The sequence below is a fragment of the Phacochoerus africanus genome, chromosome 10 (genome assembly GCF_016906955.1).
Source record: "Phacochoerus africanus isolate WHEZ1 chromosome 10, ROS_Pafr_v1, whole genome shotgun sequence".
Lineage (NCBI taxonomy): Eukaryota > Metazoa > Chordata > Mammalia > Artiodactyla > Suidae > Phacochoerus > Phacochoerus africanus.
The window spans coordinates 4325059-4351648 of NC_062553.1; the positions used below are offsets into that span (position 1 = coordinate 4325059).

General features: G+C 61.2%; 1 protein-coding gene across 1 annotated transcript in view; it reads right to left on the reverse strand.

Annotated features, from left to right (window-relative positions):
* Positions 1–4412: 4412 nt before the first annotated feature.
* WFS1 (wolframin ER transmembrane glycoprotein) overlaps positions 4413–26590 on the reverse strand; it is a 29974-nt gene continuing 7796 nt past the window's right edge. Inside the window, exons 3-8 of the mRNA XM_047798357.1 lie at positions 18173–18255; positions 17652–17796; positions 15622–15792; positions 14842–14922; positions 11928–12073; positions 4413–6998 (exon numbers count right to left, since the gene is read on the reverse strand). Of these exons, the coding sequence (XP_047654313.1) occupies positions 5190–6998; positions 11928–12073; positions 14842–14922; positions 15622–15792; positions 17652–17796; positions 18173–18255 (2435 nt within the window). The 3' untranslated portion in view covers positions 4413–5189. The remainder of the gene's footprint in view (positions 6999–11927; positions 12074–14841; positions 14923–15621; positions 15793–17651; positions 17797–18172; positions 18256–26590) is intronic.

The following is a 26590-nucleotide window of genomic DNA, read 5'->3' on the forward strand; positions in this document are numbered from 1 at the left end:
ACTTTCCACAGAAGCATCGAAAGCACTCGCGACAGGTGATCGTGGCTCCTCTCGCTACCACTTTATTGGCTGATGTCCCATCTCCCCCAGGAAACACCACCCCCGCCAGCGTGGGGGCTGTTCTGTTCACGGCTGCAGCCCCCGGACCCGAGAAGAGCACAGCACGAGGACAAAGCAGCACTGGTCCCCGCGGAGACCCGCCGTTGGCGGTGCGCCCAGGGCTTCGTCCGGAGGTTTACACGTGCGCAGGGAGCTGCTGTGGATTTAGCCCTGACGCCCGGACGTGCAGGTTGCGAGTGGGATGGTTAAAGGATTTGGTTCAAGAAAGACGCTCGTGATTGGTGGGCAACTTTGAAATAGGTCCCTGCAGAAGTCTGAGCTTTGAAGGTACATGACGTATGATCTGAATATAGGAATGGAATTGGGTAAAAAAAGCCAAAAAGCAAAAAACAAACCAAAAAAAACACAGAAAAGAGCATTTGAATTGTTGAGCATTGAAGAACTGGTCCTTAGCAGCCTGCCCATAAGGCGAGGGCAGGCTTTCTGAGTCTGCTCTCTGTCCGCCCAGAAGAGGGACAGTGCAGGGTCCATGACAGAATCCCCCTCAGGGGAACTCAGAAGCGGGTCTCACCGCCCTGCGTGGGAAAACTCTGGTGCCAACCCCTCTCCAGCCTCCGGGTCTTCCAGGAGCAGCACAAATGCTATGATGGCTTCAGGAAGCATGGAGAGAGCTCCTGTTCCCCCCTCCCCGCCCCAGAGGATGAAGGCCTGGGTGTGGACAGCTGGCTGCCTCTGCAGGGCAGGTCTGGGGGCGGCCCCGCTGGGCAGTGTCCCGAAAAGGGATTTTAGGCCCCAGGAGAAGGGTGGTTTCTTCGAGGCTCTGCAAAAGGGACAGACTTGGTTTCACCCCAGTTTGGCTTCCCAGCTTGGCCTCCTCCGGGTCCTGTGACGTGGGGCAAGTCCACACTAAATAAACGTGACCTTTGAACGATTCTCACATGTGAAATGTCAGGGGGCGGGGTCACGGACCCTGGTTCCGAGCACCCAAGGGCCTCATGCCAACGGGGCGCCAGTCCCGCTGCGGTGCTCAGGGACCTTGGCCCTTCCCGCCTTGCAGAGGGCCGGGGTCGGCTCCCCGAAGCAGGAGTCTTTTCCCCGCTGTGGTCTGACCTCGGCACATCCCTCCCTGCGCCTACCACCTGCTCCTGGGCCGGGCAGGCTGTGGCCTGTTTATCAACAGGAAAGGAGGGGCAGGCAGGCCGGGGAGCCTCGGACCCCAGGGGCCAAGGGCATTCTATTGTTTACGGCTCCATGGAAGCTGTGCAAAGAAGCAGTCTCTAGCACCAAAGGCTACAGCGGCCAGGTCAGCAGGGCAGGGGGACGGCCTTTCTGCTGTCTCTTCTCTCCCCCACACTGTGCCTTAAGGGACCCCCAGACCCACTGGCCAGAGCTCAGCCCTGACTTTACCAGGCGACTGGCCAAAGGGGCTTCAGCTGCCTGCAGGACAGAGGCTCAGTTCCAGCCTTTGGACCCCAGGCTCTTAGCCTCTGGAAGCCCCCGGCGAAGCTGGAGTTGGAAGTCTCCCTCCCAGCGCTCCAAACCCAATCCCTCCCCTTGCTATCAACACGGACCACCCCCACCCTCCCAGAAGCCTTCCGGACCCCGCTCCCCCCAGGCTGACCTTCCTCCCTCTCTGGGCCCCCACGGCACTTCCTGTGTCCCAGGGCAGGAGGGCGCATCTGACTCTGACTCCTGGAATTTTCCTGACGGTGAGACAGGCGTTTGACTCAAACTGCGGAATTGCAGCATCTGCGCAGCATCACTGGGCGATAAATATTTGTCTGGACGCATTCAAAGCTCATCAGTTAAGTTAAACAAGGAGTGTTTTGGACGCGAAATCATACGTATTAGCCAGCCTTTTCTGGACACGTAGTCATGAGGAACTGAACTGGTGACATAGGGCTGTGTGTCCTGGGGGGCCTGGTTTGGGGGGGGGGCGGTCAGACAGAGCATCACCCAACACCATGCCCCCTGTTTGGATTAAGTCACTCCCAACAGTTTCAATCAGCTAAACCTGGTTATATTCACAAAGGTTTAAGTTTTTAAAAGCGAGAAGGGCCACTTGTCTGGTAAGGGCCTGTTAAGGATCTGAATTTGTTCTGAGGTTCCATGAATGTTTACCTCCTGCTACAAGAGTCACAAATGGGAGTTCCCGTCGTGCGCAGTGGTTAACGAACCTGACTAGGAACCATGAGGTTGTGGGTTCGAGCCCTGGCCTCGCTCAGCGGGTTGAGGATCCGGCGTTGCTGTGAGCTGTGGTGTAGGTCGCAATGTGGCTCGGATCCCAGCGTTGCTGTGGCCCTGGTGTAGGCCAGCGGCTGCAGCTCCGATTCAACCCCTAGCCTGGGAACCTCCATATGCCGTGGGAGCAGCCCTAGAAAAGGCAAAGAGACCCCCCCCAAAAAAAAAGTCACAAATGTTTACTGTGTTTACTAGTGCCTGACACTCTTGTGCCCCTCCTGCAATAAAATTAACTAGTTTAATTCTAAAAACAACCAACAGGCAGGTCCTGTTACAGCCCCAATTTACAGAAGAGGCACCTGAGGCCTGGAAAGCATGGACCTGCTCAAGGTCACACAAATTCACACAGCTGGGAGAGCAGCTGGCTGGCCTCCTGTTCTCATCGGCTGTGTCTGTTGCACCTGAACTCACCGAGACCAGTTTGACGGTGGGGTTCTGCACTACATTCGGTTTTTGTTTTTTGGGTTTTTTTCATCTTTTGTCTTTCTAGGGCCGCATATGGAGGTTCCCAGGCTAGAGGTCTAATCAGAACTGTAGCTGCTGCCCTACACCACAGCTCACGGCAACACTGGATCCTTAACCCACTGAGTGAAGCCAGGGATCAAACCTGTGTCCTCATGGTTCCTAGTCGGATTTGTTTCCGCTGCGCCACGGCGAGACCTCCACATTCGGTTTTTTTAAAAAAGGGTTTCATTGGTAAGTAATTTGGAGAACCACTGACCCAGCCCGGAACTTCCCATTTTACAGATGGGACCCTGGGACCTGTGAGGCCACACCACCCCCGAGAAGGCGTGACTCTGCTGCCGAGTCACAGCACGGTGGCCCAGGGGACAGGGCATGGGCAGCTCTGGGTCTAATCCTGGCTCTGTCACTCCCATTGAGTGGGAGTGTGTGACCACATCCCCAATCCCGTTCCCTCTTCTGTGGTCAGGGTGGTCCCAGTACTCCCCCCCCCCCGGCAGGGTCAGTGGTCACCACATTCACTCAGGGAGCCAGGCCGCTTCCCTGCCCCCTGGACAACCGGGGGTGGCATCCGGGAGGCAGAGCTGAACTGTGAAGGCATCTCATGGCTTCACAAATCTCCAGATCAGAGGGAGGTGGGTGGGGGCTGACTTTAACCTCATCTCATTACCCGGGTAGCAACCGGGAAGCACACTTCCAGTAGCGAGGGGCCCTGCCCTTCCGAGCTCCTCCCCCAGGCGGCCTGCAGGCAGCCGCACCAAGCAGGAGGGCAAAACGGAAAGAGTTAACGGTGCGGAAACACAGCTGCCACCTGCCGAGGTGAGACGTCTTCCAAACACCCTGAACCATCTCCAAACCACAAAAGAACGTGTGAGTGAGTCCAGGTTTCCTGCCCACAGTGAAGAGGTGGACCGGCTGCTCACCGGGTGGGTGCCAGGCTGTCCTCCACCTCAAGAAGGAAACCAAGACCAGAGGGCTCCAGACAGACAGGCACCCCCACCCGGGGCGGGTGCCAAGGTTGCTGGGGGCGCCCCCGATCCCGGATATGAGTTCAAGTTCTGAAGCTAATTCTATGGAATTATCACTGTCCATCGCTGATACGGGACACGGCTTTACAAACACGTTGAAGGAGCTGGCACCTTGTGGACCACGCATGTGCCTTCTCAGTAGTGATCTGAGTCTCAGAATGTCACAACCACTGGGGACCCTGGACTAGTGGTGTTGGGTGGCTCGCTAGGAATCAGTTCTGCTCTTTGTGGGGTTTTTGGTTTTTTGGGGTTTTTTTTTGCTTTTTTTTCTTTTCAGGGCTGCACCTGTGACCTATGGAGGTTCCCAGGCTTGGGTTTGAATGGGAGCTTCTGCTGCCGGCCCACGCCACAGCCACAGCAACCCCAGATCTGAGCTGCATCTGGGACCTGTGCTGCAGCTCGTGGCAACACCAGATCCTTAACCCAGCGAGTGAGGTCAGGGATCAGATCTGCATCCTCATGGATGCTTGTCAGGTTCTTAACCCACTGAGCCACAACGGGAGCTCCCAGTTGTGCTCTCTGTGACTCGAGCTGCACTTGAGATAATGCACGTGTAGACCCCGCTGATTCTCACGCACGCACAAGAGAAGACACCTAAAGAAAGAGAAGGACAGTGGACAGTGGACTTCAAAGGTTTTTATTTCAGCTGCTTCAGGTCCTTGACTTTCTGCTTTCTGGCATTGAACGTGGCCAAACTTTTCTGAGCACTGGGCAGGGATGCCCAGGTTCCTGCTAATTCCTAATCCCAGTGGATTCAGGTGAGACCCTCACAAAGTCACACCACCCACCAGGTGGGAGAGCCTTGAGGTGGGCAGGCTGTGGGACACAGGGTTCAGGGCTTCTGCGGGCATGGCCTTCAATCTTAGAATTGGGGGGGGGGGTCACGGGACAGAGCCACTCTGCAGGCCCCCAGGATCAGCAAACAGCTGTCAAGGCTTAGCAGCAACCAAATAAATAAGAAATGCTATGGTTGAGTTTACATAGCAGCACTACTAGTTCTTGAAAAAAACAAACCCAAAAGAAGTAAATAAGGGGCCGGGGGGTGCGTGGAGGCAGTGGGGGAGGGAGGACAGCTTCAGTAAAGTGCTTTTTGGGCACAGGAACCCTCTGGCCTGGCGCTCCAGCTGCATGTGGAGAGGTGGGACTGCGGGTGGAGGCTGCGCATGCAATTTCTAACCTCACTAGGCATTCAGGGAGGACAGAGCTAAAGCAGCCAGCCCTCCACGGAGGTGTGCGCAGACTCGGGTGACGAAGGGTCTCCGAAGCCCTGCGTTTGCACACATGTGCAGGCACACACACACACACACGCACAGGGGTTAGTGTTGCATCGCCTGGCTGGGGCCACATGGGGGACGTCCTGGCAGCCACGTGCACTGGCGGCGGCGGCGGGAGGCGTCCTCAGGCCGCCGACAGGAAGGGGAAGAAGAAGAAGTCGAAGGCGAACTTGACGGCGGCGTGCGCGGTGCTGCGCCAGTCCCGCTCCAGCTTGACGTGCCGCCGGGCCGGCGAGAGCTGCGCCATGCAGTTGAGGCAGCTGATGGCCTTGAGCTCGAAGACGGGCCACTTGCTGCCCAGGCGGCCCTCGAGGATGGTGCTGAACTCGATGACGCTGCCCTGGCGCAGGTGCAGCAGCACGTCCTTGAACTCGCTGCTGGCCCGCAGCACGATGTCCTTGGTGACGTCGTCCTCCTCGGGGCTGCGGGAGCCGTTGGCGCCGCTGTAGGGCATGCCCACGGTGATCTCGAACTTGTACCGGTCGAACTTCTTGATGTGGCAGGGGTGCTTGGCCAGGAGCTTGAGGCGGCAGAGCTCCTCCTCGGCCGTGGACGCGTTGCCGGGGCTGCAGGACGGGTAGGGCTCGCCGTAGAGGCAGCGCATCCAGTCGCCGACGAAGAACGGGAGCATGTTGATGGCCGCCTCGGCGCTGTTGTCAATCTCGGTCACGCGGACGTACTTGAAGCGGCCGGTCCACGTGACCCTGTGGCCCTCCAGGTGGCTGCACAGGATCTGGGTGCGGGCCATGTTGGTGGCCTTCCAGGCCCGCGGGCCGCACAGGAAGCCGTACTGCGGCCAGGTCAGCGTGGAGTTGTACACCTTCATGCCCTCCGAGCGGTACACGTAGAACCAGCAGAAGAGCACGATGGCCGAGAGCCACACCAGGATGAGCTTGACCACGGAGCTGCGCGTCAGCGAGCGGACCGTGCCCAGCACGGAGAAGCGGGCCCGGGTCCCCCAGCGCAGCAGCAGCGGGATGCTGCAGATGGCGGTGGTGACCGCGATCTTGGTGAGCTCCAGCGACACGAACCAGCGGGCGAACCGCACCGCGCCCATCAGCGCCAGGCCGGCCGCCAGCACGGGCAGGGCGAAGAGGAAGAGCACGTAGCCGACGGACGCGCGCACCAGCCCCAGGCCGCTGGACTCGAGCAGGAGCACCACGGAGAGCTCGCACCACATGAAGCAGACCAGGTAAGGGACCAGGTAGCAGTAGGTGCCCTTGAAGTCCCGCAGCCGGGCCAGGCGGAAGAAGACGTAGAGCAGGTGGACGTAGAGCAGGCAGGGGAGGCTGACGTTGAGGACGACGAGGGGGCCGAGGGGCACCGCCAGGAAGGTCTGGCCCAGGAGCTTCAGGAGGGGCCAGTCCACGGGCAGCGTGGGCAGGAGGGAGAGCAGGCCGGCCGCCACCTCGGTCACCAGGGCCCTCCGGGTGTAGGGCTCGGCCGAGGCGCTGAGGCTCACGTAGCTGGTGACCGTGAAGAAGACGGACACCACGGCCAGCTCCGAGCAGGGGATGCAGTCCTTGCTGGCGACGGGGAAGGAGAAGATGAGGAAGACGACGGACAGCAGGAAGTGGACGTAGGGCTCCAGGTGGTTCCAGCTGAAGTTGCCCTCGGCCTGCTCCACGTCCAGGTTGGGCTCGAAGCGCAGGAGCAGGCTGGTGAGCGCGCGGAAGCTGTCCCAGGCCTTGCTGTCCTGGAAGACCTTGAGGGTGCAGATCACCATGGAGACGAAGGCCAGGTAGAAGACCACCAGGGGCACGACGGAGGCGAAGAAGTCGACGGTGAGGTTGCTGATGATGAAGAAGACGACCAGGGCGTTGACGTGGTGGGTGGGCACCAGGGTGGACAGCCAGTGCAGGCCCGCCCGGGACGCCACGTCGATCAGGTACTCCTTCAGCTCTATGATCACGTGCAAGGGGTACTTGACCACCTGGGAGGAGGGGGAGACAAAGACGGGGGGGCGATGGAGGCCGGCCAGGGCGGGACCCCTGACCCCTGCTGTGTCACTGCTCCCGGCCAGCGCCCGCCTTGGCCCCGGGTCTGGGCAAAGCGAACAACTCACCTGCTGTTTCCCGCAGCCGGGCCCTTGGTCTGCGAGGTCCGCCCCACCCGTGACGCCTTCTCCAGGTGGTGACGCTCCTGAGGTCCCCACGAACCCTTCCCGGATGCCACCCAATCCCGCCCCCCCCCCAACCTTCTGCCAGGGTTTCCAGACTCACGGGTGCTGGCCTCCCCTGTGAGACCCCGGGCGCCTGGAGGAGCCACCCAGCCCCCTTCCCTCCCACAGGGTCTCGTACTTGCAGAGATGTCAGCCCTGGGCGGCTTGGTCTCAGCCACCCCTGTGGTGAGGACATCACCTCCCCGGCCTCTGCCACTCCCGACCCCCACCCACCAGTGGGGAGAGGAACGGCTGCTTTACAAGCCTGCCCTGGGCTCTGACCATCCCAGGAGCGGGAGGGACACCAGAGAGCTCGGTGCCCACATGAATGGAGGACAGTTCAGCTACAACGGGGCCAATGTGAGGTTTTCAGGGCGGCAGGAGGCCCGACACCAGCCACGCCTGCCGCCTGCACCCCCACCCCTGCACACCTGGCTGCTCAGGACACACAACCCCCATGGCCATGTTCGAAGGCAGCCTCCCACCCCTCCAAGTCTGTATGGGGTGCAAAGGGCGGCACAATGGAAGACAGATGAGGGGCTGTGAGGGAGGCAAGTTGGGGAGCAGCCTCGGAGCGGGGTGGTCCTGCCATCCAGGCTGGCCTGGACCTCTGTGCAGACTCCCCGAGGCATCAGCCCCTCCAGGGCTCAGGGCAGATGAGAGAGAAGCTGGAGAGGGTGAAGAGGGACAGTGGCCATGGACAGTGGCTGTCCCCACACATGTGGTCTGGAGGAGGGCAGGGGTCTGGGCCAGACCACCCCAGGGAGCCGTCCCCATGGGGGTCACTCGCACAAGGGGGCAGGGAAGCCTGGCCACGCCCAGAGCCCATCTGAGGGGCCAGGTGATGGAAGCCCCATCAGCTCCCAGGCCTCCGTCTATGCTCTGGGGACAGGATCCGTCTGCCCAGCCCACAGGGGGACCGGGGAGGAGCAGGGGTCCTGGCAGGGTACAACCAAGTGACAACACGGGAGTGTAGCCGTCATTTGCCCGAGAGCCTCAGCTGTCAATCAAGATGACAGGGACACTGGGGAGCAACCGGGAGCCTGACGTCTCAGATGAGAGGGGCCGGGTCCCCAGAGAAAACGGGAGTGTTTAAGAACATGTGTGCGCACAGTTACAGACACTCGTGCACTTGTACCAAGAGCCGCGTCCCTTCTCAGGGGGTTGACAGTTCACTTGCTCAGATTTAGAATCAGCAAGAAAGCGAACAAATGAATACACCAGTGAAGGGCTCCCCCAGCTCCCTGGGGCCGCTTCTCCGGGGGCGGGGGGGGGGGGGAACACAGCGCCCACCCCGTCCGGACACGGTCCTGGGGAACGTCGGACGCCGTGACGTTACCCTCGTGGGGATTTCTGACGCTTGCTGGGCAGCAAACCAGCGTCGGCGAAAAGAACTGTTCCAGTTTCTCTGCGAGGAGCCCCTTTGCCCCATAGCCAGACCCGCCAGCTCAAATTCAACAGCGATGGAAGAGCCAGCGTGTCAGCTGCGGCCTCTCGGCTAATCCCTGTGGACAGGGCCTCGCCAACAGCCGGACAGACGAGAGGCGCCCCAGAGCTGCTGTTCCCATCACTGAGCCCTCTGAGCACAGCTGGCGCCCACTGGTTTTGGAGGGGCTGGCCTGGAGGTACCCAGGTAGCTGGCACCTTGGAATGAATCTGAAGTCCTGTTCTAAAGCTCAAAAGCATTCACTTTTTTTTTTTTTTAGCCCATGGGGGTCACACAATTACATGGCTGAGAGGACCTTTAAAAGACAACAAAGCTTCTAGAATCTGCAGTCCAAAGGGGCCGGCTTCTGCCTGCACAATGAGGCGCCTGGGCCACTGTGACCAGGAAGTTCCCTCCTCTTCAGGCCTCAACTCTGTCCCCTGTGGCTTCTACCCAAGCCCTCCTTCTTGGGGCCCCACCAACTGTGAGATGAGAAACCTTTTCTATAGCGAAAGTCTGAACAAATTAAAATGAGCTGTTCTTTGAGCAGGAAGGAAATTTTTTAAAATGAGTAGAGGAGTTCCCGTCGTGGCGCAGTGGTTAACGAATCTGACTAGGAACCATGAGGTTGCAGGTTCGGTCCCTGCCCTTGCTCATTGGGTTAACGATCCGGCGTTGCCATGAGCTGTGGTGTAGGTTGCAGACGCGGCTCGGATCCCACGTTGCTGTGGCTCTGGCGTAGGCTGGCAGCTACAGCTCCAATTAGACCCCTAGCCTGGGAACCTCCATATGCCGCAGGAGCAGCCCAAGAAATGGCAAAAAGACAAAAAATAAAAATAAATAAATAAATAAATAAATAAATAAATAAATAAATAAATAAATAAAAATGAGTAGAGAGTCAGTTCCTGAAAGGCCAGGGCTGAGGAGGTCACCTGCAATCGGCTGACGTGAGAAACAGAAGACAGCTAGTTACCCCCGGGTCAGTGGACCCGAGAGCCCACCACCCACTCGGCAGGCTGAAACAAGTTAACCTCAGCTGGACTCTGCCCAATGGAGTGAATTTCGGTGCGCTAGGTCTTCAGTAACTTCATGTAAGAACTGTTATGACTTAAAAATATTCCTGACTTTGGAGTTCCCGTTGTGGCGCGGTGGAAACGAATCTGACTAGGAACCATGAGGTTGCGGGTTCGATCCCTGGCCTTGCTCAGTGGGTTGAGGATCTGGCGTTGCCGTGAGCTGTGGTGTAGGTCACGGCTTGGATCTGGCGTTGCTGTAGCTGTGGTGTAGGCCAGCAGATAAAACTCTGGTTCGACTCCTAGCCTGGGAACCTCCATATGCCGCGGGTGTGGCCCTAAAAAGACGAAAGACCAAAAAAAAAAAAAAAAAATCCTGACTTTAATTTCAGATGGTTCCTCTGTTGAGAAAGGCTGGAGAAGAGGCGGCCTGGAGGCTGGAGCGTCCCTGGGGTCACGTCAGCTCAGAGCTCGGGCACGTCCCACTTGGGGCAGGGGCTTCCCCAGGAAGCATCCGTTCTCGGGTCTCCAGAGGCTCACGGAGGCTGTGAAAGCTTTTAGCGCCAGGAGACACCTGCCATGAGTCCTGCCCTGGCTTTTGTGCAAGGCTTTGAACGAGGCAAACTATAAAGGAACCAAAGGGCTCTGTCTGACAGCTTCAAAACCTGAGAAGGAAGCGCCTTGTTTCCTTGTTGTCAGAACATTTGAAGTTCCTTTCTCCCAACAAGGACTTTCAGATCTCTTGGCGCATGGAGCCCGTCAGGCACCCACAAGGAGGGTGACAAAACTTGCTGTCCAAACCGAGCCGCTTCTGAAAGCAGCCGTTATGCGTAATCACACCAGGATGCAAACCAGGATGCCCAGGCCGGGCCACCGGGCTTCTTACCTGGTTGCCCTCGCACCTTTGACCCTCCCTGGCATTTGGGGAGCGGCTTCTCTTTGCCAAAACCCACAGCAAATGCTTCACCTGCCTTCTTTCACGTTAATAAGGAAACGCATGGCTTCTGGGAACACACTTAGCCCAGGCCTGCCTCCATGGGGACCTTTAGTGACAGCCGTGACCTCCGCAGTCAAGCTCCTCAGCCATCCTGACCCTAGGTCTCAGAACTTTCACTCTGGATGCGCTACCTGCCCTCGGAGACGCGCCCTCAGCTCACTGGTCCTGAGCGTGGCCTGCACATCTTGTCCCCTCTGGGCTGCAGCATCTCGGGAACTCGCTTTCAAGCCAGCCTCCCCACCCACCGAGGGCAGCTGGTCTGAGCTCCACGTCCAGCCCCCAGCCTGGCACGCACACTGAGCTGTGTCTGGCACGGGGACACGTCAGCACACCTCCCGCCACAGACTCACACCCCCCAGCCCGTGTACCACGCGGACGGCAGTTCACACGCATTCCCTGACAGCTGGGAGCACGCAGAAGCAGCCCCTTCTGGGTGACTCCCGCCAGGGGCTCTGTGACGCTTCATCGGCCCAGAGGCCCCTGTGCTGCCCGGGCACTCCCAGCCCCTCGTGGTGATGGACTTGCCTGGTAGCCAGACGTCTGTAAATTCTGGCGTTCCTGCCAGCTAAGCTGCAGACATGACAAACTCAACCCCAGGAGCTCCGCTGGGGGATCTGGTGAAAGGACAGCAGCCTCGGCCAGTCACCCCACGTGACCAGGAACATAAAAGCTGTTGCAGCAGGGGCACCAGCCGCCACTCCTGGCTGTTGGCACGTGTCTGCACGCCGTCCTTGCTGCTGGCTGGCTGACGGCGGTGGCAAGCACTGCTCCTGCTCTTAGGTGGGTCCTCAGTCGCCCCTGCCACCCCCTCCACACCACACCTGCTTGCTCCCCGAGCTCCCCGGCCCCCTGAGCACAAACGCTTTGCTTTGAGGGGAAGGCACCTTCGAAAAACTGACTGCCACTCTGCCAGAAATGGATAATTTTTTGAAATGACAAAGGCTAAGTGAAAGGCGGCCTCGAGCACATAGCGCCCTGCTCCCCACGTGGCGATTTGCAGCAAAACGCAAAAGACGAGAAGGGCCCAGCTCGTCCATCGTCCACAAAGCCCGCCCGACAGCACCCTTGGTGTCAGAGCCTGAGTGCGAGCATGAGAGGCCTCCGTTCCTTATGCGATGATGGGGACACCAGCTGGACAGGCCTCCCCAGGGATAAGCTCCACGGTTCCCGAGGCGCCCGAGCTGGGCAAGGTGCCCCCACCTCCAGCTTCCCAGAGGGGCGGGGAGGGGAAGGGTGGGGGTGGGTGCAGCCCCAGCCCCGCTCACCTTCAGGCGCAGGGGCAGGTCCTCGGGGCTCTTGCCGGCCAGCTCGTCGTCGTCATCGTCCTGCAGGAACAGGTCGGTGGGGATGATGCCCTTGGCGTACTTCTTGGTGACCTCCACGAAGTCATCCAGGGCGATGTGGCTCTTGGCTGAAGCGCAGGAGAGAACGCACGGGGTCTGCGAAGCTGCCAGCGCGCTGCCACCCCGCGTGGACGGGTGGGGGCCAGGGTCAGCGAGGAGGGAGCTCCGCCCGCACTCAGGGGAGCGAACCCCTCTCGGGGGCTGGACGGGGGTGGGGGGAGCGGCAGACAGTCCTCACCTTGATGACACGACCCGCCCCCCAAGGGTCCCCCCAGCTCCAGCCTAGTGGCTGCCTCAGTCCAGCTCCCATCAGCCCGTCAGCCACCTTCACCACCAGTGCACTGTGACCCCTTCTCTCCCTCGGCCCCGGCTCCTCAACACGCTGACACTGCATCCCAGCCCCCCACTGACCCTCTGGTCAACACGCATGCTCCGAGGGCCTACCACGCGCCCGAGCACCGAGAAACACTTGGAACGGGTGACCCAATCCAGTTTGGCTCCCCGTCTTGGCAGGAGGGGAGAGGGGCTCACACCCCACAAAGCCAGACGGTCCCCCGGAGCTGCGGCCACATCCAGGCGGTCATCCAGGCCGGCAGAGGGCTGCCTGGCGGGAGCAGGGAGTGGGTCCGCCCGCGATCGCAGGCGTGAGCTCGGCGACCAGGGGCAGGGCTGGCCCTGCCACACCTGCTGTTTGCCAGGTATTTCCCGAGGCCTCCTGGGTGGGGGTGGGCATGCGGGTGGGGTGGGGCTGTGTTCCCAGCGCTGCGGACACCACAACCAGTTGGTCCCAGAAGACAGCAGACAAACCACGGCACTAACACAGGGAACAGTGTGGAATGCGGCGAGCACCGCGGGAGGGGCGGGGCGTGGAGAAGGGGGTTCATTAACCCCAGGGATCGGAAAAGGAGCCAGGGACTCGCGTGGGATGCAGTGACCACTATGGGGTGGGGCCTGCCTGGGTGGCAGTGCAGGGCTGGACACACGAGGTTTGAGCGGACCGTGAGACCACCAGGGGCAAGGCGGGGAGCAGGGGCTGGACACGCGGGTGTGAGGGGCTGTGAGTGTGGGGTCGTGACGGCACGCGGTACTGTGAGATGGGCCACCAAGGCAGTGAGTGTGGACACAGAGTCAGGTCCCCGGGGCAGTGCTGACGTCCAGAGTCCCGGGGGCAGGAGACCCGAGTCAGGGCAGCAGCAAGGACAGGAGGAGGAGGCGGCCGGGAGGGAGGCGGGAGGGAGAGGACCCTCCGCCCACACTGCTGATGGGCTCCCTGGGACCAACAGGGGACGGACCTAGCCGTGGGGTCACCGGTGGCCTGGACAGAGCCATTAGGGCGGATCGGCACCTGTCCTCCCTGGGGAAGAGCCTGGGGTGGGGGGAGAACTCAAGATGGTGACTACAGACACCTCTTTCTAGAAGCTTCGCTGGAAAAGGGACAGAGAAACAGGGTGGTGGCCATGGGCAGGTGGGGTTCAGAGAGGGTTTCATCCTTTTTCTCTGAGGTGGGAGAAATAAACACGTCTTCACAAACCGCTAGGAAGGAATGTTCCAGCGGATGGGCGATGGTGATGGGGGAGCAGTGAGCCTGGGGGCCGTGTCCTTGAGGGGTCGGGGGCCAGGAGCCCGCACTCGAGAGGAGGGTGACCCTGCCGTCAGCCCCGGGGCACTGGGCCAGGGGACAGGACTGTCCACACCCGCCACCGAGGCTCAGCGAGTCCAAGGCTCTCACAGCTGGTGGGCGGCAGGGCCAGCCTCGGACCCCGTCTGCCTGAGCCCAGGACACTTGATTTCTCATTCGACCCCACGGCCTTCTAGCAATTACTCCCTCCTCAGCAAAGGTCTGACGTGCTTTATCCTAAAACCCCCGGGGTGGAGCAGGCCGGGGCGGCCCATGGGTCTGAGCTCCTGGCTGCAGTGTGACTTCAGGAGGAATTCCAAGGTCACCTGCTCTGGCTCAGAGGCCCTTCTCATCCCCACCAGGTGCCCGGCCCTCTGGGGCCTGAGGGCCACATAGAAGCCTTTCCACTCCTCTGGCTTCTGTTAGTCATTAATCTCCCTCTGTTTCAGCACCACACCAGGCTCTGCCTTCCCCAAGCGGAGCAAGAATGCAAGTTCCCGTGTCCCCATCTGCCCAAGGCCTCAGCAAAGACAGCCAGACCCAGAATTCCACCTGTCACCAGAGATCCAAAGACACTTTCTGGACAGACTCCTCACCAGCCCAGAGGGAAGGGGGGTCCTTGGGCTCTAATCCGACTGTCCCTGTGCAGGAAGGGACGCCGAGGCCCAGGGACGATACCACACCTGCCCGAGGCCCGGAATGAGTGTGTGGCAGAGGCACGAGGACCAGGCCTCCTGCTGGTGCTGGGTCCCAGGTCCTCCCACCTGTGTCTCCTCCAGGACGGGCGCCTGGAGCATCAAGACCGAGAGTCCACACCGGAGACCCAGAGGCCTAATTGCATCCTCCCCTCCCCTGCTGAGCTCTGCCCTGCGGGCCCCCACCTCCCCACAGCCGTGCTGGGTGCCCAAGGGCCTTTGCCTGTGCCGTTCTCCACTCACCCAGCCCCCGGCCCGGAGCGCCCGCCCCTTGCCCTCCATGGAGCTGCCTCAGCCCCAGGATGCCCAGAGCCCCAGGATGCTCACAGCCCAGGCATCTCTGTCCTGCCAGGATCGACATGCCGTCCTCCCTGCAGAATGTACACTCCTGCTGGGCAGGGTCCGGAGCCCAGGGCCCAGACAGTCCCCAAGCCTCTGAGACCCTGAGGAGGGAGCGTCACGGTGCCCGGGTGGTGGGCATGGCCGAAGGTGTCGCGGGCGCAGGACTGGCGGCCATACTTACACTCGCTGCTGACCAAGCGCTCCAGTACCCGCCTCTGCTTCTGCAGGGACCTGGGGACGGGGCCAGGCTGCACCCCTCCATCTGCAGGGGCACAGTAGATCGAGCATCAGGGCAGGCTGACGTTCCTGTTCCCTGCGGCCCCTCAGAAACCTGCCTGTGTGCTCCTAAGGCGCCCCCAGCTCTGGACACTGCAGGGCCCGGGGCCTCCACACAGCCCCGGGGGGGCAGGGTGGGGACACCCCCAGGACAGCCAGCTCTCAGCCTCCACCTGGAGGGCAGGGCCCGTCCCCACTGTGGACACACCCTTAGCCCTGGACACACCACACTGTCTGCTCAGCATAACCTGTCCCCACACACCTTTGCTGGCGTGTCCCTTGCTCTGAGTTTCCCCTGCAAGGGACTGAGCTCCCCAGGGGCGAGGGGGATGATACTACAGAGGGTGGCGATGAGGTCCGCCCTGGAGAGGCCCTGGGGGATTCGGGGATCCAAGGTCCCTGCTGGCACCTCTCACCCTCCCCTAGTCCCTGTCCCCTTAGGAGGAGCAGGAAACCCTAAGGGGCCGAGCAAATCAAGGTAGAACCAGAGTCGAGGGGGCTGCTGGGCGCCCAGACCGAGGACTGAACTGGAGCTCAGGGCACGGCTGAATCAGGGCGAGGACCCCAGGGACAGGAGGACGCCCAGGAAGGACCCTCCCGGGTCTTATGGGACACCGGTGAGGTCCCCACCAGAAGGCCCCTGGAGCCCCACGGGCAGGCCCGGGCGCGAGGCGAGGCCACGTACCGTTCTCGTTGACCTGCCCGACGTTCTCCAGCAGCTCCGACACGGCCACCTGCTTCTTCTTCTTGGGGTTGAGCTTCCAGTACATGACGAGGGCCGCCTTGCGCACGGCCCGCTCCAGGTCGGTCTCGGAGGACAGCTGCTTCACCTCCTGCTCGTTCTCGGAGGTGATGCCTGGGGGAAAGGAGGCAGCAGAGCCCTCGTCCCAGATGTCAGCTCTGCCTGAGGTGCTTGGGAAGGGACTCCTAGGAGCAGCTTTGCAGGCACTTAGTCACCAGGCAGAAGCAAACATCTGACCCAAAGGGCGTGTGGCCAGAGTCCCGGCCGGCGCCCACTCTTGGGTGGGAGGCTCAGCCGGGCCCTTCTGCAGATGCTCACTGAGGAGCCACGGCGGGCTGGCGCTGGGCAAGGCCTCCCCAGCTTCCCGGCTCGCACCTGCCCCATCCCACCCTCACAAGGACACTCTGGAGAAGGTCCTACTGTCCCCGACTTACAGAAGGACAAGCTGAGGCACACATGGGTGGCCTGGCCTGCCGAGGCCACAGAGCCAGAGGCAGAGGTGGTCTCGAACCTTGGCGGGTCTCACTGCGACCTGGTCGGGGCACCCCCTGTGGTCCCCAGGAGCGCTGTGTCCTCACACAGACACCCCTTCCCCCTTTCCGACTGCCGGGGACACGGGCGTGGTGCTCCCGGAGGGCAGAGAGACGGGCTGGAGGGCTGGGCTTTTTTTCGTTTGAAACATTCCCCACGTTTTCCACGCCGGCCCACACTGCAGTTCTGATGGGGCAACACCCACTGTGAGACGGAGGAGGGTACAGGCCGGGTGAGGCCTGCCCGTACCCCCTCTAGTCCTTGGTCCCACCCCGGCTCCCTCACGGCCTCTGGGATCCGCTGGGTCCAACTACGAGCCATGTGGGTCCCACCAACTCAATGGGCCGGTGCCAGGCTGCCCTGGAATGAGGGGGCTGGCTTGGTGAGGAACTCCGCCCAGCAGGATACTATCACTCTGAGTCGTCAAAGCCACCAGCCTAATGTGCAGAGAAAGTGGCTTCTATATGATAAACCTAACTTTAAAGCTACTGTGTCACAGGGAGTTTCCACTGCGGCTCAGCAGGTTAAGAATCCAACTAGTATCCATGAGGATGTGAGTTTGATCCCCTGGCCTTGCTCAGTGGGTTAAAAGACCCCATTGCTACAAGCTGTGGTGTAGGCTGCAGATGCTGTGTTGCTGTGGCTGTGGTGTAGGCCGGCAGCTGCAGTTCCTATTCCACCCCTAGCCTGGGAACCTCCATATGCTGCAGGTGCGGCCCTAAAAAGCAAACAAAACAAAACATTATGATACAAAAGCAAAGGAAATATACCAAACTACAAAGTACTTCTCTCTGGGCTTCAAGGTTATGGGTAATTTCTCTCTCTGTTTTCTGAGGGGAAAAAGGTCCCCATAATGCTACATACTTTCAAATTCCTTCTGAGGTTTGAACCTCCAGGAAGCGCTCTCCCCCGCCAGGCACCGAGAGCGAGGGAGAACCTCCAGGAGTGAGCCACCGCCCTGGGGCAGGAGAATGTGATATGCGTCCCCACGTGGCCAGGCTAAGTCGCTGCCCCACAAAACCCGTGCCTGTCCTGGCAGCGAGTGCCAGTCTGAGCAGGACTTCTCTGGCCCAGCGTCCCCAGCCGTTCGGCTCGGACTGGATAGGAAGGCAGTTCAGAAAGTGCCACTCCGACTTCGGCCCATGTTCTCCAGCTGGACCACGGCGAAGCTGACCCTGCAGGATCTACTCCTCAATGTGGATCGGAACTCTGAAGGTCATCTCCCCGCAGACACCCGGACAAGTTAAAGAGGACGCAGAAGGCGTCATTTGCCAAGTATCTCATCTACTCCCGAAACATCTAAGAGGCAAAGCCACAGCACAACAGAAACCAAGCTCATTTCTCAACGGCGTCGCCAGCATCAGGCTTTCCCGTTATTTTAGCTGTTAATTTATCCAGCGGCACAGCATCCCTCCAGCGTCCCTCCAAACCTCAGGACCCACCTTTTCGGTCTGCCAGGCACCGGCGCAGAAGCTTGACGGCCTCGCGCCGGCCCTGCTTGGCGGCGAGGGTCAGCCAGTCCACGGCAGTGCAGTTGTTGACCTCCTCGTCCCCGTCGCCGGCAAGCTGCAGGTAGTGCTTCCCCACCTGCAGGCGGGGTTTGTCACGTCACACGCTGCGCCCTCCCCTCGCGGCCCTGCCCCCCCCCCCCCAAGTCCACCTCCTCTCACCCTCTGGTCACCCAGGCCAAGGGGGGAGGTGGAGGGAATGTGCCCCCCGCCAACTGCGGGCACCTGCACCAGGCTGGGCCCCTCCCCGACCGCTGACATGAGAGAGGAGGTAAGAGCCAAGATGGGGCACAAGCTGGATGGCAGAGACCTGCTCCCAGGGGTGTCGGAAGAGAAACCGACCATGAGCTGGAAACACAACCAACCAGCGCCCGCCCGCCCACTCGGCATCCGCTTCCCCTGGGCCCGCCGGGCTGGGGCCACAGCCTGAGCCTCCCGTGGGCACGGGTCCTCACCTCCGTCTGTGCCTTGGGGTCCCCGGCCTTGGCCTTCTCCAGGACCTCCTCAAAAGGGATTCCCACATCTGCCCGCACAGGCCCTTGAACACAAGAAAGCCAGGGAGACGGTCACCAGGTCGGTCCTTGTCGCTCGTCTGAGGAGGAGGGGACACAGGAACGGGCTTCGGACCCAGGTCAGGAGCGTGAGAGCGGATGCGGAGAGAACGAGCCAGGGAGCGGCCTTCCACCGCTGCAGACGGCCTGGAGGCCGGCAAACTGCCCAGGGCCGCCTCGGGGGCTGCTTCCAGCTGGTGCAGAGGCTGGGGACAGTGACAGCCACGGGCCAGTTCCCGCCTTCGGCCCCTCAGCTCACTGCAGCCACAGCGGCTGAGCTCGGGCTTGACCTGGGGCTCGAGAAAGATCCGAGGGCTTGCGTTTGAAAGCCCCCGACCTACATCAAGAACCTGCACCCCAATGCCTAGCACTCCAAAGAACAAACCAAATCCACATTTTCCATCGTCTATACACACGTGATTTGGGGAGTTCACGATCACTGTACATACACCTTGATGTGTGTTTTTTAATAACAATGAATCACAGCCAGTTTCTCAGGTTGCTCTGCAGTGAACCGGCCCATTTCCGTGGCTCAGAAATCCCGTCTCAGGCACACTCCAGAGTCCAGGCCGCCCCTCTCCACTGAGCCTCCAGGGGACCCCTACTCCTGCTCATTTCAGAAAATGGTGCCACAAAGCTTTCTGCAGATGGAGCCTTTCTTTGGGGAGTCATTCTCCTGACCCAGGCTCTTCAGGCGAGTTACTAGGTCCAAGGGCCCAAACGTGACACAGTCCATGCTGTATTTACCTTGTAAAAAGTCATCCCAAGTTACAAAAGCATCACATAACTTCACCGATTTCACGACGACCTCACGGGCAGTGGGTAACGTAACAAAAAGTTGTGTTAAAATCACCACTTCTTGGAGTTCCTGTCGTGGCGCAGTGGTTAACGAATATGACTAGGAACCATGAGGTTGCGGGTTCAATCCCTGGCCTTGCTCAGTGGGATAAGGATCTGGCGTTGCTGTGACTGGTGTAGGCCGGTGGCTACAGCTCTGATGGGACCCCTAGCCTGGGAACCTCCATATGCTGCGAGCGCGGCCCTAAAAAAAAGGACAAAAAGACAAAAAACAACAAAAAAAACCAACAACCCCCCCCACCCACTTTTTAGAAGTCCCTTTCTTTGATGTAAGCAGCCAATACCCAGGGTCTTGCCTCCACCCACTGCCACACCCCACCTCCGCAGGTGGCAGGACACGTCACAATAACACGGAATGAGGCTGGAGTGTTCCCACCACCTAACAGGTGCTGGTTAGGACTTAACGGAGTCTCACTTTCTAGACGTTATGGGAAACGGAGGCAAATTCAGGACAAGAACAGTCTCAGGACTGCCACCCGATGGCCAGCTCTCCCTTCCCCTTCATCCGGGCCTTTCCCAGACCAGCTCTGCCAGGCTTAGGGCCGGCCCAAATGCAAGGTGCCTGAGCCTATGGCACCCAGGGGCCCATGGGGAGGCAATGGCGCAGGGGTCCTAGGTGACACCTCAGAGGTTCAGTGGCAGAGAGGTCACATCTAGTTAGGAGGGCACAGGGACGGGACGGTGGTGGCTCAGGGGGCGGGAGCCTCAAAAGGGAAAATTCATCCTGGGACTCACAGGTCAGATACCTGCACTGTGGCCCTCTTGGTGGATGGACGGCTCACAAACACGATGACAGCTCTCCCTACAGAGCTCGAGCTGGGCTTCCTCGCTGAGCTCCGGGGACCTCACCGGGGATGGCTTCAGGGCCCAGGAGTCCGCCCCTTCCCCACTGGCCCCGACTGGGCTTCCTGAGTTCTCAAGGTCAGTTCTCCCTTCTGGCTGCTGTCACCCTCCCTCCAGCCCCTGGCATGCACTTTCTGGCCAAGGGCCCAGACTAAAAAGAGCAAAGAGAAGCGGGGGCTGGCAGGGAAGAAGGATGCGTCTGGAGAGGCATCGACCTGCGTGTGATCCGCACTTAGCATCACTTTCTACCCGTCGTCAATGTCCATCCGGTGGGAAGGTTTAGGAAGGACGAGACACTCGGTGCTCGGGGCCTGGTCCAGAGCTGGCCTGCCCAGCGGGTGCTCCTCTCCCTCCCCGGTCCCCTCTCCGCTGACCCCAGGGCTTCCCCAGCTCACTGATGCTGCACCTCCCAGCCCCTCTGGCGAGTTCACAAGTCCAAGGTCCTTTTTATTAAGTCAGACCATGGAAGGCTCAAGCTTAGATCTGTTGGTTAAAAAGATGTCTCTGTCTGCGATTAATTGTTCACAGAAGTGCCTCATGGCCTGACATCTCAGGAAGTCCTCCATACACAGAATCTCTTTGGAAACACACTTCGCCTCCTCGTTACTCTGCTTTCCCATCTAAGGAGGAGCCTTCACACAGGTCAAAGGCAAAACCCAACGGGCTTCTGCCCAGCGCCAAGAAGACCACCATCAGAAGCTGGCTGTGGCCACGTGGACACGGAGGACCACGGAACGCACGTGTTCTCTGCAGGCCTGACCCCACTCCTGGCCGCTTCCTAACCCTAACCTGAACCTGACGTCCCGTTTGGGGACCCACCCTCCCCCACTCCCGGTCCTCCGTGTGGCAGGGTGGGTGCAGCAAGCCCACCCCGCCCACCAGCCGGCTCCATCTCCCCGACCACATGGCCAGGTTCAGGGGTGGACATAGACCCCAAGTCAGGACGGGGGGTTGTGCTGGCCGCTGGGCAGCAGCCTCCTCCTCCTGCTGCTGGACTTCGGCTGATGTCAGCTCAGAGCCCTGGAGGCCACCCGGAGCTTGGGGGAAGCTTGCCTGAGGGTGAGGGCCCGCGGAAAGCAGAGGTGGGGGGAGATCCCTGGTCATGTCGCCTGAGCCCTGGAGACTCTACACCACACAGGCCAACGCAACTAATGAGCACCCTGCTGCTGCGTTTCTGCTGATGTCCACTTACCTGGGTTTCTGCGTCCCCTCCTGACTCCAGCCCATCTCTGGAAAGGCTTTCTGTCAGTCTCAGAGCAGCACAGTGATGCTGCAGGGCGGGCCCCGGCAGTCTCCCCACCTCCATGAGGATCCGGGGGGCCCACGTACCCCCATCTTGTCTACTCTTCATCTCCAGGGGATCCCAAGCATTGGAGAGACTTTTGCATGCCACACTGAATTGGCAAATGATGCTCATTTTGTCATCAAAACTGGAGCCCCCAGGACGCTGTCCCCTCCCTGGGCACGGCACATCACTTTCTTGCTGGCACTTGGAACAGTGTCTGGCACGGTCCCACTGGCCTTTACGAGACGATCTGTGTCCAGCAGGCCTGACGCATCTACGTCCCCTGCCATCGGGCACAGCTCAGCAAACACTGAACAGAAGGGATGAATGGGCGGGGACCGAGGAGGAACGGGACTCGAGCGTGTGCATCTCTGTCCCCCCAGGTCCTTGGAAGGACCTGGAACACAGCAGACGCGCGGCCTAGAGACTCAACGGCCCGGCTCTTGTCCCTGTGGAGAGCAGATCTGCCCAGGAACAGACAAGGGGGGCGAGCGAGTCACGGCCCCACTCGGCAGGACCTCCCAGGGAGACTTGGGCGTCCCTTCCTAGCAGCCCCCCGAGGGCCTGCCAGCTCCGACCCGCACGAAGCGCTCCTGGAGACGACGGTTGGGAGCAGGAGAAGCTGGCTTCCACTTGTGCAGGGCGGCCGCGGGCAGATCTGCTGAAGCGCATTGTTTAAATTGCTGAATGGACGCCAAAGGCTCGGAAGAGAAGCACGCTGAGACGCAGTGACTGCCAGGCCGCGCTCCTGCCCCCAGGGAAGGCCGCCCCCCACTTCCTCTCTCGCTGGCCTTGTACTCCCACAGACCCTGGCCCTCCTGACGCCCCCACGTGGGGCTGCAGTGAAGGGAAGAGGGACAAGGACCCGAGGGCACCCCACGTGCCCTCCTGACCACCCTGGGCAGCTGGGTCACTCCCTTCACAGTGAGCCGGGGTCACCTGATATGGGAGGGAGGTCCAGGGAGTGTCCCTTCACAGGGAGCTGGGGTCACCTGATGTGGGGGGTCCTGCACAAGGGAGCGCGTCCCTTCAGCCTCGGTGATGCTGACTCAAGCTGTCCGAGCACACAGGAAGGACAACCCTGGACCCCGTCTCTTCCGGGGACTGGCCAAGCTCTGAGCAGGGGTCTCAGCCAGGAGGTCTGAGCTTCCCAAGGCCGAGCAGGGGTCATGAACCTCACCCCTCATCACTCACCCTGCCCACACCGGCCTGAGCACTAGGAGCTGAGAGCATTGAGCTGAATGAGGCAGGACCCCCGCCCTCCTGCCCACCCACAGGGGCCAGATGAGGACAAAGGCATCAAAGGCATTCTGCATTCCAACAGCGAGGGCTCCCAGGAGGGGGGGGCGGGGGAGTCATCAATTCTGCTGGGAGGGGCTTCCTGGAGGCGGTGCCTCCTGAGCCTTGGCATGCAGAGAGAAGGTTAAAGGGGAGGGATGGCGGCACGCTGCCAAATTCCCCATGGTCTCAGGGAGCCACCAGACCCGAGAGCAGCACTGCCCCTGCCATCTGTCCTCAAGACAGCTCATCCACGGTGAGCACGGGGACCAGAGGGGCCAGGGCTTCAAAGAGGGTCGGGATAAGAGAACGCGTGCACAGAGCTTCCTAAAGCACCAACAGCCGGCGCTCCGACTGCACAAGGAGAACCTGAGTAGTTTCGTGGCTGTGACTTGTCCCCAGGACAGCGGGGACGCCGCGCGCTGTGTCCTGACCACACACGGTCTCCCGACCTTCCTTGGCACCGGCACCCGTCGCCCAGCTCTGCACCACTGCCCACCTGGTGGCTCCAGCCAGAGGCCTGGGGTCAGCTCGGCCTCCTTAGTGGTCACCCGCCACCCCCACCTCCGCCTGGGTCACCTCCCCGTGACAGACATCAGGCCATTCCTCTGGTTTAAACCCTCCAATGCTCATGGGACACCCATTCTCCTTGCTCTGACCCTCGAGGCCCCACTCAGCTGGCACCCTCTCAACCTCGTGTCTGATCCCTGCCCAGGGCCACCGGCCTCGGTGGCTTTGTGCCCGGTGTGCCCCGCACCCATAGGCCCCTCTTCACCGACCCCCCCTGGGGTCTCCCTCCCAGAGGGGGGCCCTTCTGCCTGGCCCCCCATCTCCTGTACCCACTGGGTGGGCCCTTGGTCAATGTGGGGTGAATGCTTCCTGGCAGGCTGCACCCCCAGCCCAGGGTTCCGGCCACCATCTCTGCCTGTGGGCCTGCCGTGCCTAAGTGAATGCCAGCCGGGCACCAGCAGCTGGAGGCCTCAGGGACTCGGCATTCCTGTGGGCCGGTCATCCCCGGGGCCCACGTGTGTGGCGGAAAGGGCGCCTCGTGGCCCGTGGCCCCTGCCTGGGGCTCGCCGAGGACAGCGACTTGTTGACTTTGTCTCTCCCTCGCCTGAGCCTTCGCCCCCCTGTTCCACCCCGGGGACGGCCTGGGCTCCAAGCCCATCTCCACTCTGCTCGTGCACAGGCCCCTGGCTCTGAGCCCAGGACACAGGAGAGACAGGCCCAGGGCGCCAGCTGTGGTCACCACTGCCACTGGAGGCCCCCGGGGTGGGTGAGCACGGACTCCAGACTGCGCTCACATCTCGACCTCCCCCCTGCCAGCAGGAGGCCCGGGACCATCTACCTGACCTCTGTGCCCGGAAGCTGCTGGAGAAGTGGGTCGACGGGTGACGAGGACAGGACCCCAAGTGGCGCCTGGCATGGAATGTGCTATGGACTATATTCCTTCCCTTGTCACCTACTGGTATTTGACTGGCGCTCACCACGCCTCTGCTGGATGAAGAAGTGAGTTAATTAAATTAAAACCCCCCAAACCCCTCCCTGCGTCGATGTTCTCTGAGCCCTGCAGGGCCGGCAGGGTGGGGCCTGCAGTGTCCAATTCAGAAGCAGCGATGAGACGGAGGAAAGGGAAACAGCACCCAGACGTGGGGGGCTGGGACCCCGAGGCTGCCAACCTGGGCGCCGTACTCCCCGCCCCCCACTCGGGGACAGAAGGCAAACAGGGACCACATCCTCTTATCTGAAACCTGCCGTCTTGTCTCGGTCCATCCTCCAGGGCTGTTTGCATCACCCAGATTGAAACCAAGTGCCCTCCCAGCCCCGGTCCCCAGTCCCCGCGGCCCTGGGGCATTTGCGGCTGGACCGAGATTCCGGATCAGGCTCTGGCCTGCCCAGAGGCCTAGGAGACAAAGCAGAGAAGGCGGTGATCTTTGAAGGAGGTGGGGAGGTCAGAGGAGCCCCGTGGGTGCATTTCTGGGGTCAAGTGGACACGAGTCCAGTGTGATTGAGCAGGCAGCTCAAGCCCGCCTCATCCGAGCTTAGGAGTCCCTGCAGTTCTGCTAGGGGCAGGGGGCAGCGTGGATGGGAGACTAGGATGGTCCCTGCGCCCAGCATTCGGCACCGGCCACTTTGGCAACTCTCAACGCGGTCAAAAGAGCCTCCCTCTCGGGCTGCTGTAAGGGTCACATAAAGCCCCCAGGTCCCAGGTGCACACAGCAGGTGTGCCCCGCAGGTGTTCACCACCACGGGCCTGGGGCCTCAGTGTGGGCTGGAGGGGGCACTGAGCTGGGGCGATCAAGGCGGGGTGAGCTGGAGAAGGGCGGGGCGAGCATGACCAGGTGAGTGTGAACAGGGGGCGTGCGGCTGGGGACCGCCTCACTCACACTGACCACCTGGGGGAGAGGAAGCCCCTGTGAACAGGAGAGAGTCACGGCGTCCTGCCCGACAGTGGTGCCAGACACAAGATACACACACACACACACACACACACACACACACAGTTTGCAGCACAAGCTCCACAGAGAGAGGGGAATCGGAGGCACACACAAATGTCACCAAGCATCCCCCCCCCACACCCAGACACACACGCCCTGAGCTGACAAAGCGGGACTGAGTGGGGCCATGATGCACGGATGCGCTGAGGCGCAAGGAGGCCTGAATGGGAAGGAAGAGCGTTACAGGTGGGGGGTGGGGGGAGGCATGGTGACATTCATGAAGCACCTTGAGCTCTGTACTCCGCACAGACCCTCCCCGCCCGCCACCACGCAGGCACCTGTGGAACGACGGGCCCTGACTCAGCATCACATCCCACACACTGCACGGGGGCTGCGGGACGCTGGTTGAGAGCACCAGGGCCCAGCACGCGCACTCCCGGTGGCTGCTGTGAGCCCACCCACTCTCTAGGTGCAGAAGCAGGCTCCACGGGCCTCCTGACTCCCTCGAGGACACACGACTCAGGGCCGCCAGCCCAGCCGAGGGTCCCACCGCGGCCACCTCGGCCCTTTCTGCACCACCTCGGGGCCCCGACACTTAAAGAGATAAACAGTCCAGGGAACCAAGGTCCCTGCTGTGCAGGGTCGGTCTCTGTGAGAACCAGGCAGATGTATGGGAAGCCCTGGGTGGAGTATTAGAAAAGGCAACGCCGAGAGCAGCTGTGTTTTCCCCAAACATCGTGGCCAGAGCCCGGGGCGCCTCCCTTTGCCGCCTCCGTGGAAGTCACCGTGAGGCTTGAGGACTTCAACCTACCACAGCCCCCAGAGCACGAAGGAGCGGCTCATGAGAGGCTCGTGGTACCGCCCGGTGCCAGTCCTGCCATCCCCACTGCTCTCTCCTGCTGCAGCCCAATCGCAGGTCAGACACAGGTGCGAGCATCACCCCGACCCCTTCTTCCCGTCGCCACCCCGTCACTGGCAGGTCTGCGGCCCTCTGCACCCCAGGTGGGGCCATTTCTTCCCTCTGGCCCTCGCCCATGCCATGCACTCCCTCAGGCTACTTCTTGCTCGGGCATCATCTCTGCCAGAAAGGAGGGGCCCACCTCCCCAGCCCCAGTGCAGAGCCACCTCTGTGCCCCCGAGGCCTATGCCTCCCTCAGCTCCTGAGACAGGGGACAGGTCTGATTCACCTGTGCCACTGATGGCCTCTCAGGGTCAGCAAAGGGCCCTGCTCAGGAGCAGCAGGTGGACAGAAGGTGGACAGAGAACAAGCCAAGCCCTGGGGCCCCTCTGCCTATGTCAGCACCACAACCAGCTGGCCCGCCCCGCCCGGGTCCTCATGCCCTCTGGTCTCTGCCCTGGGAGGCGCCTCGTGGGACAAAGTGGAAACGTGAGGAGTGGCCTGGGGGGCGGCGGGAGCACTTAGCGGCCTGGCCTGGGGATGGACGATGGTGGTCCAGAGGGCGGCAGGGACCTGGGTCCGGGCCCAGGCACTTTCCAGGGCGGCAGCCGGCCCCCGAGGGGAGTAGCCGCATGAGCGCCCCAGACCAAGCAGGGCCGCCTGACCGGATGGCCCCTGAGAAGTGGTTGTGGTGGACAGGGGACAGCGTGGGCTGCCTCGAG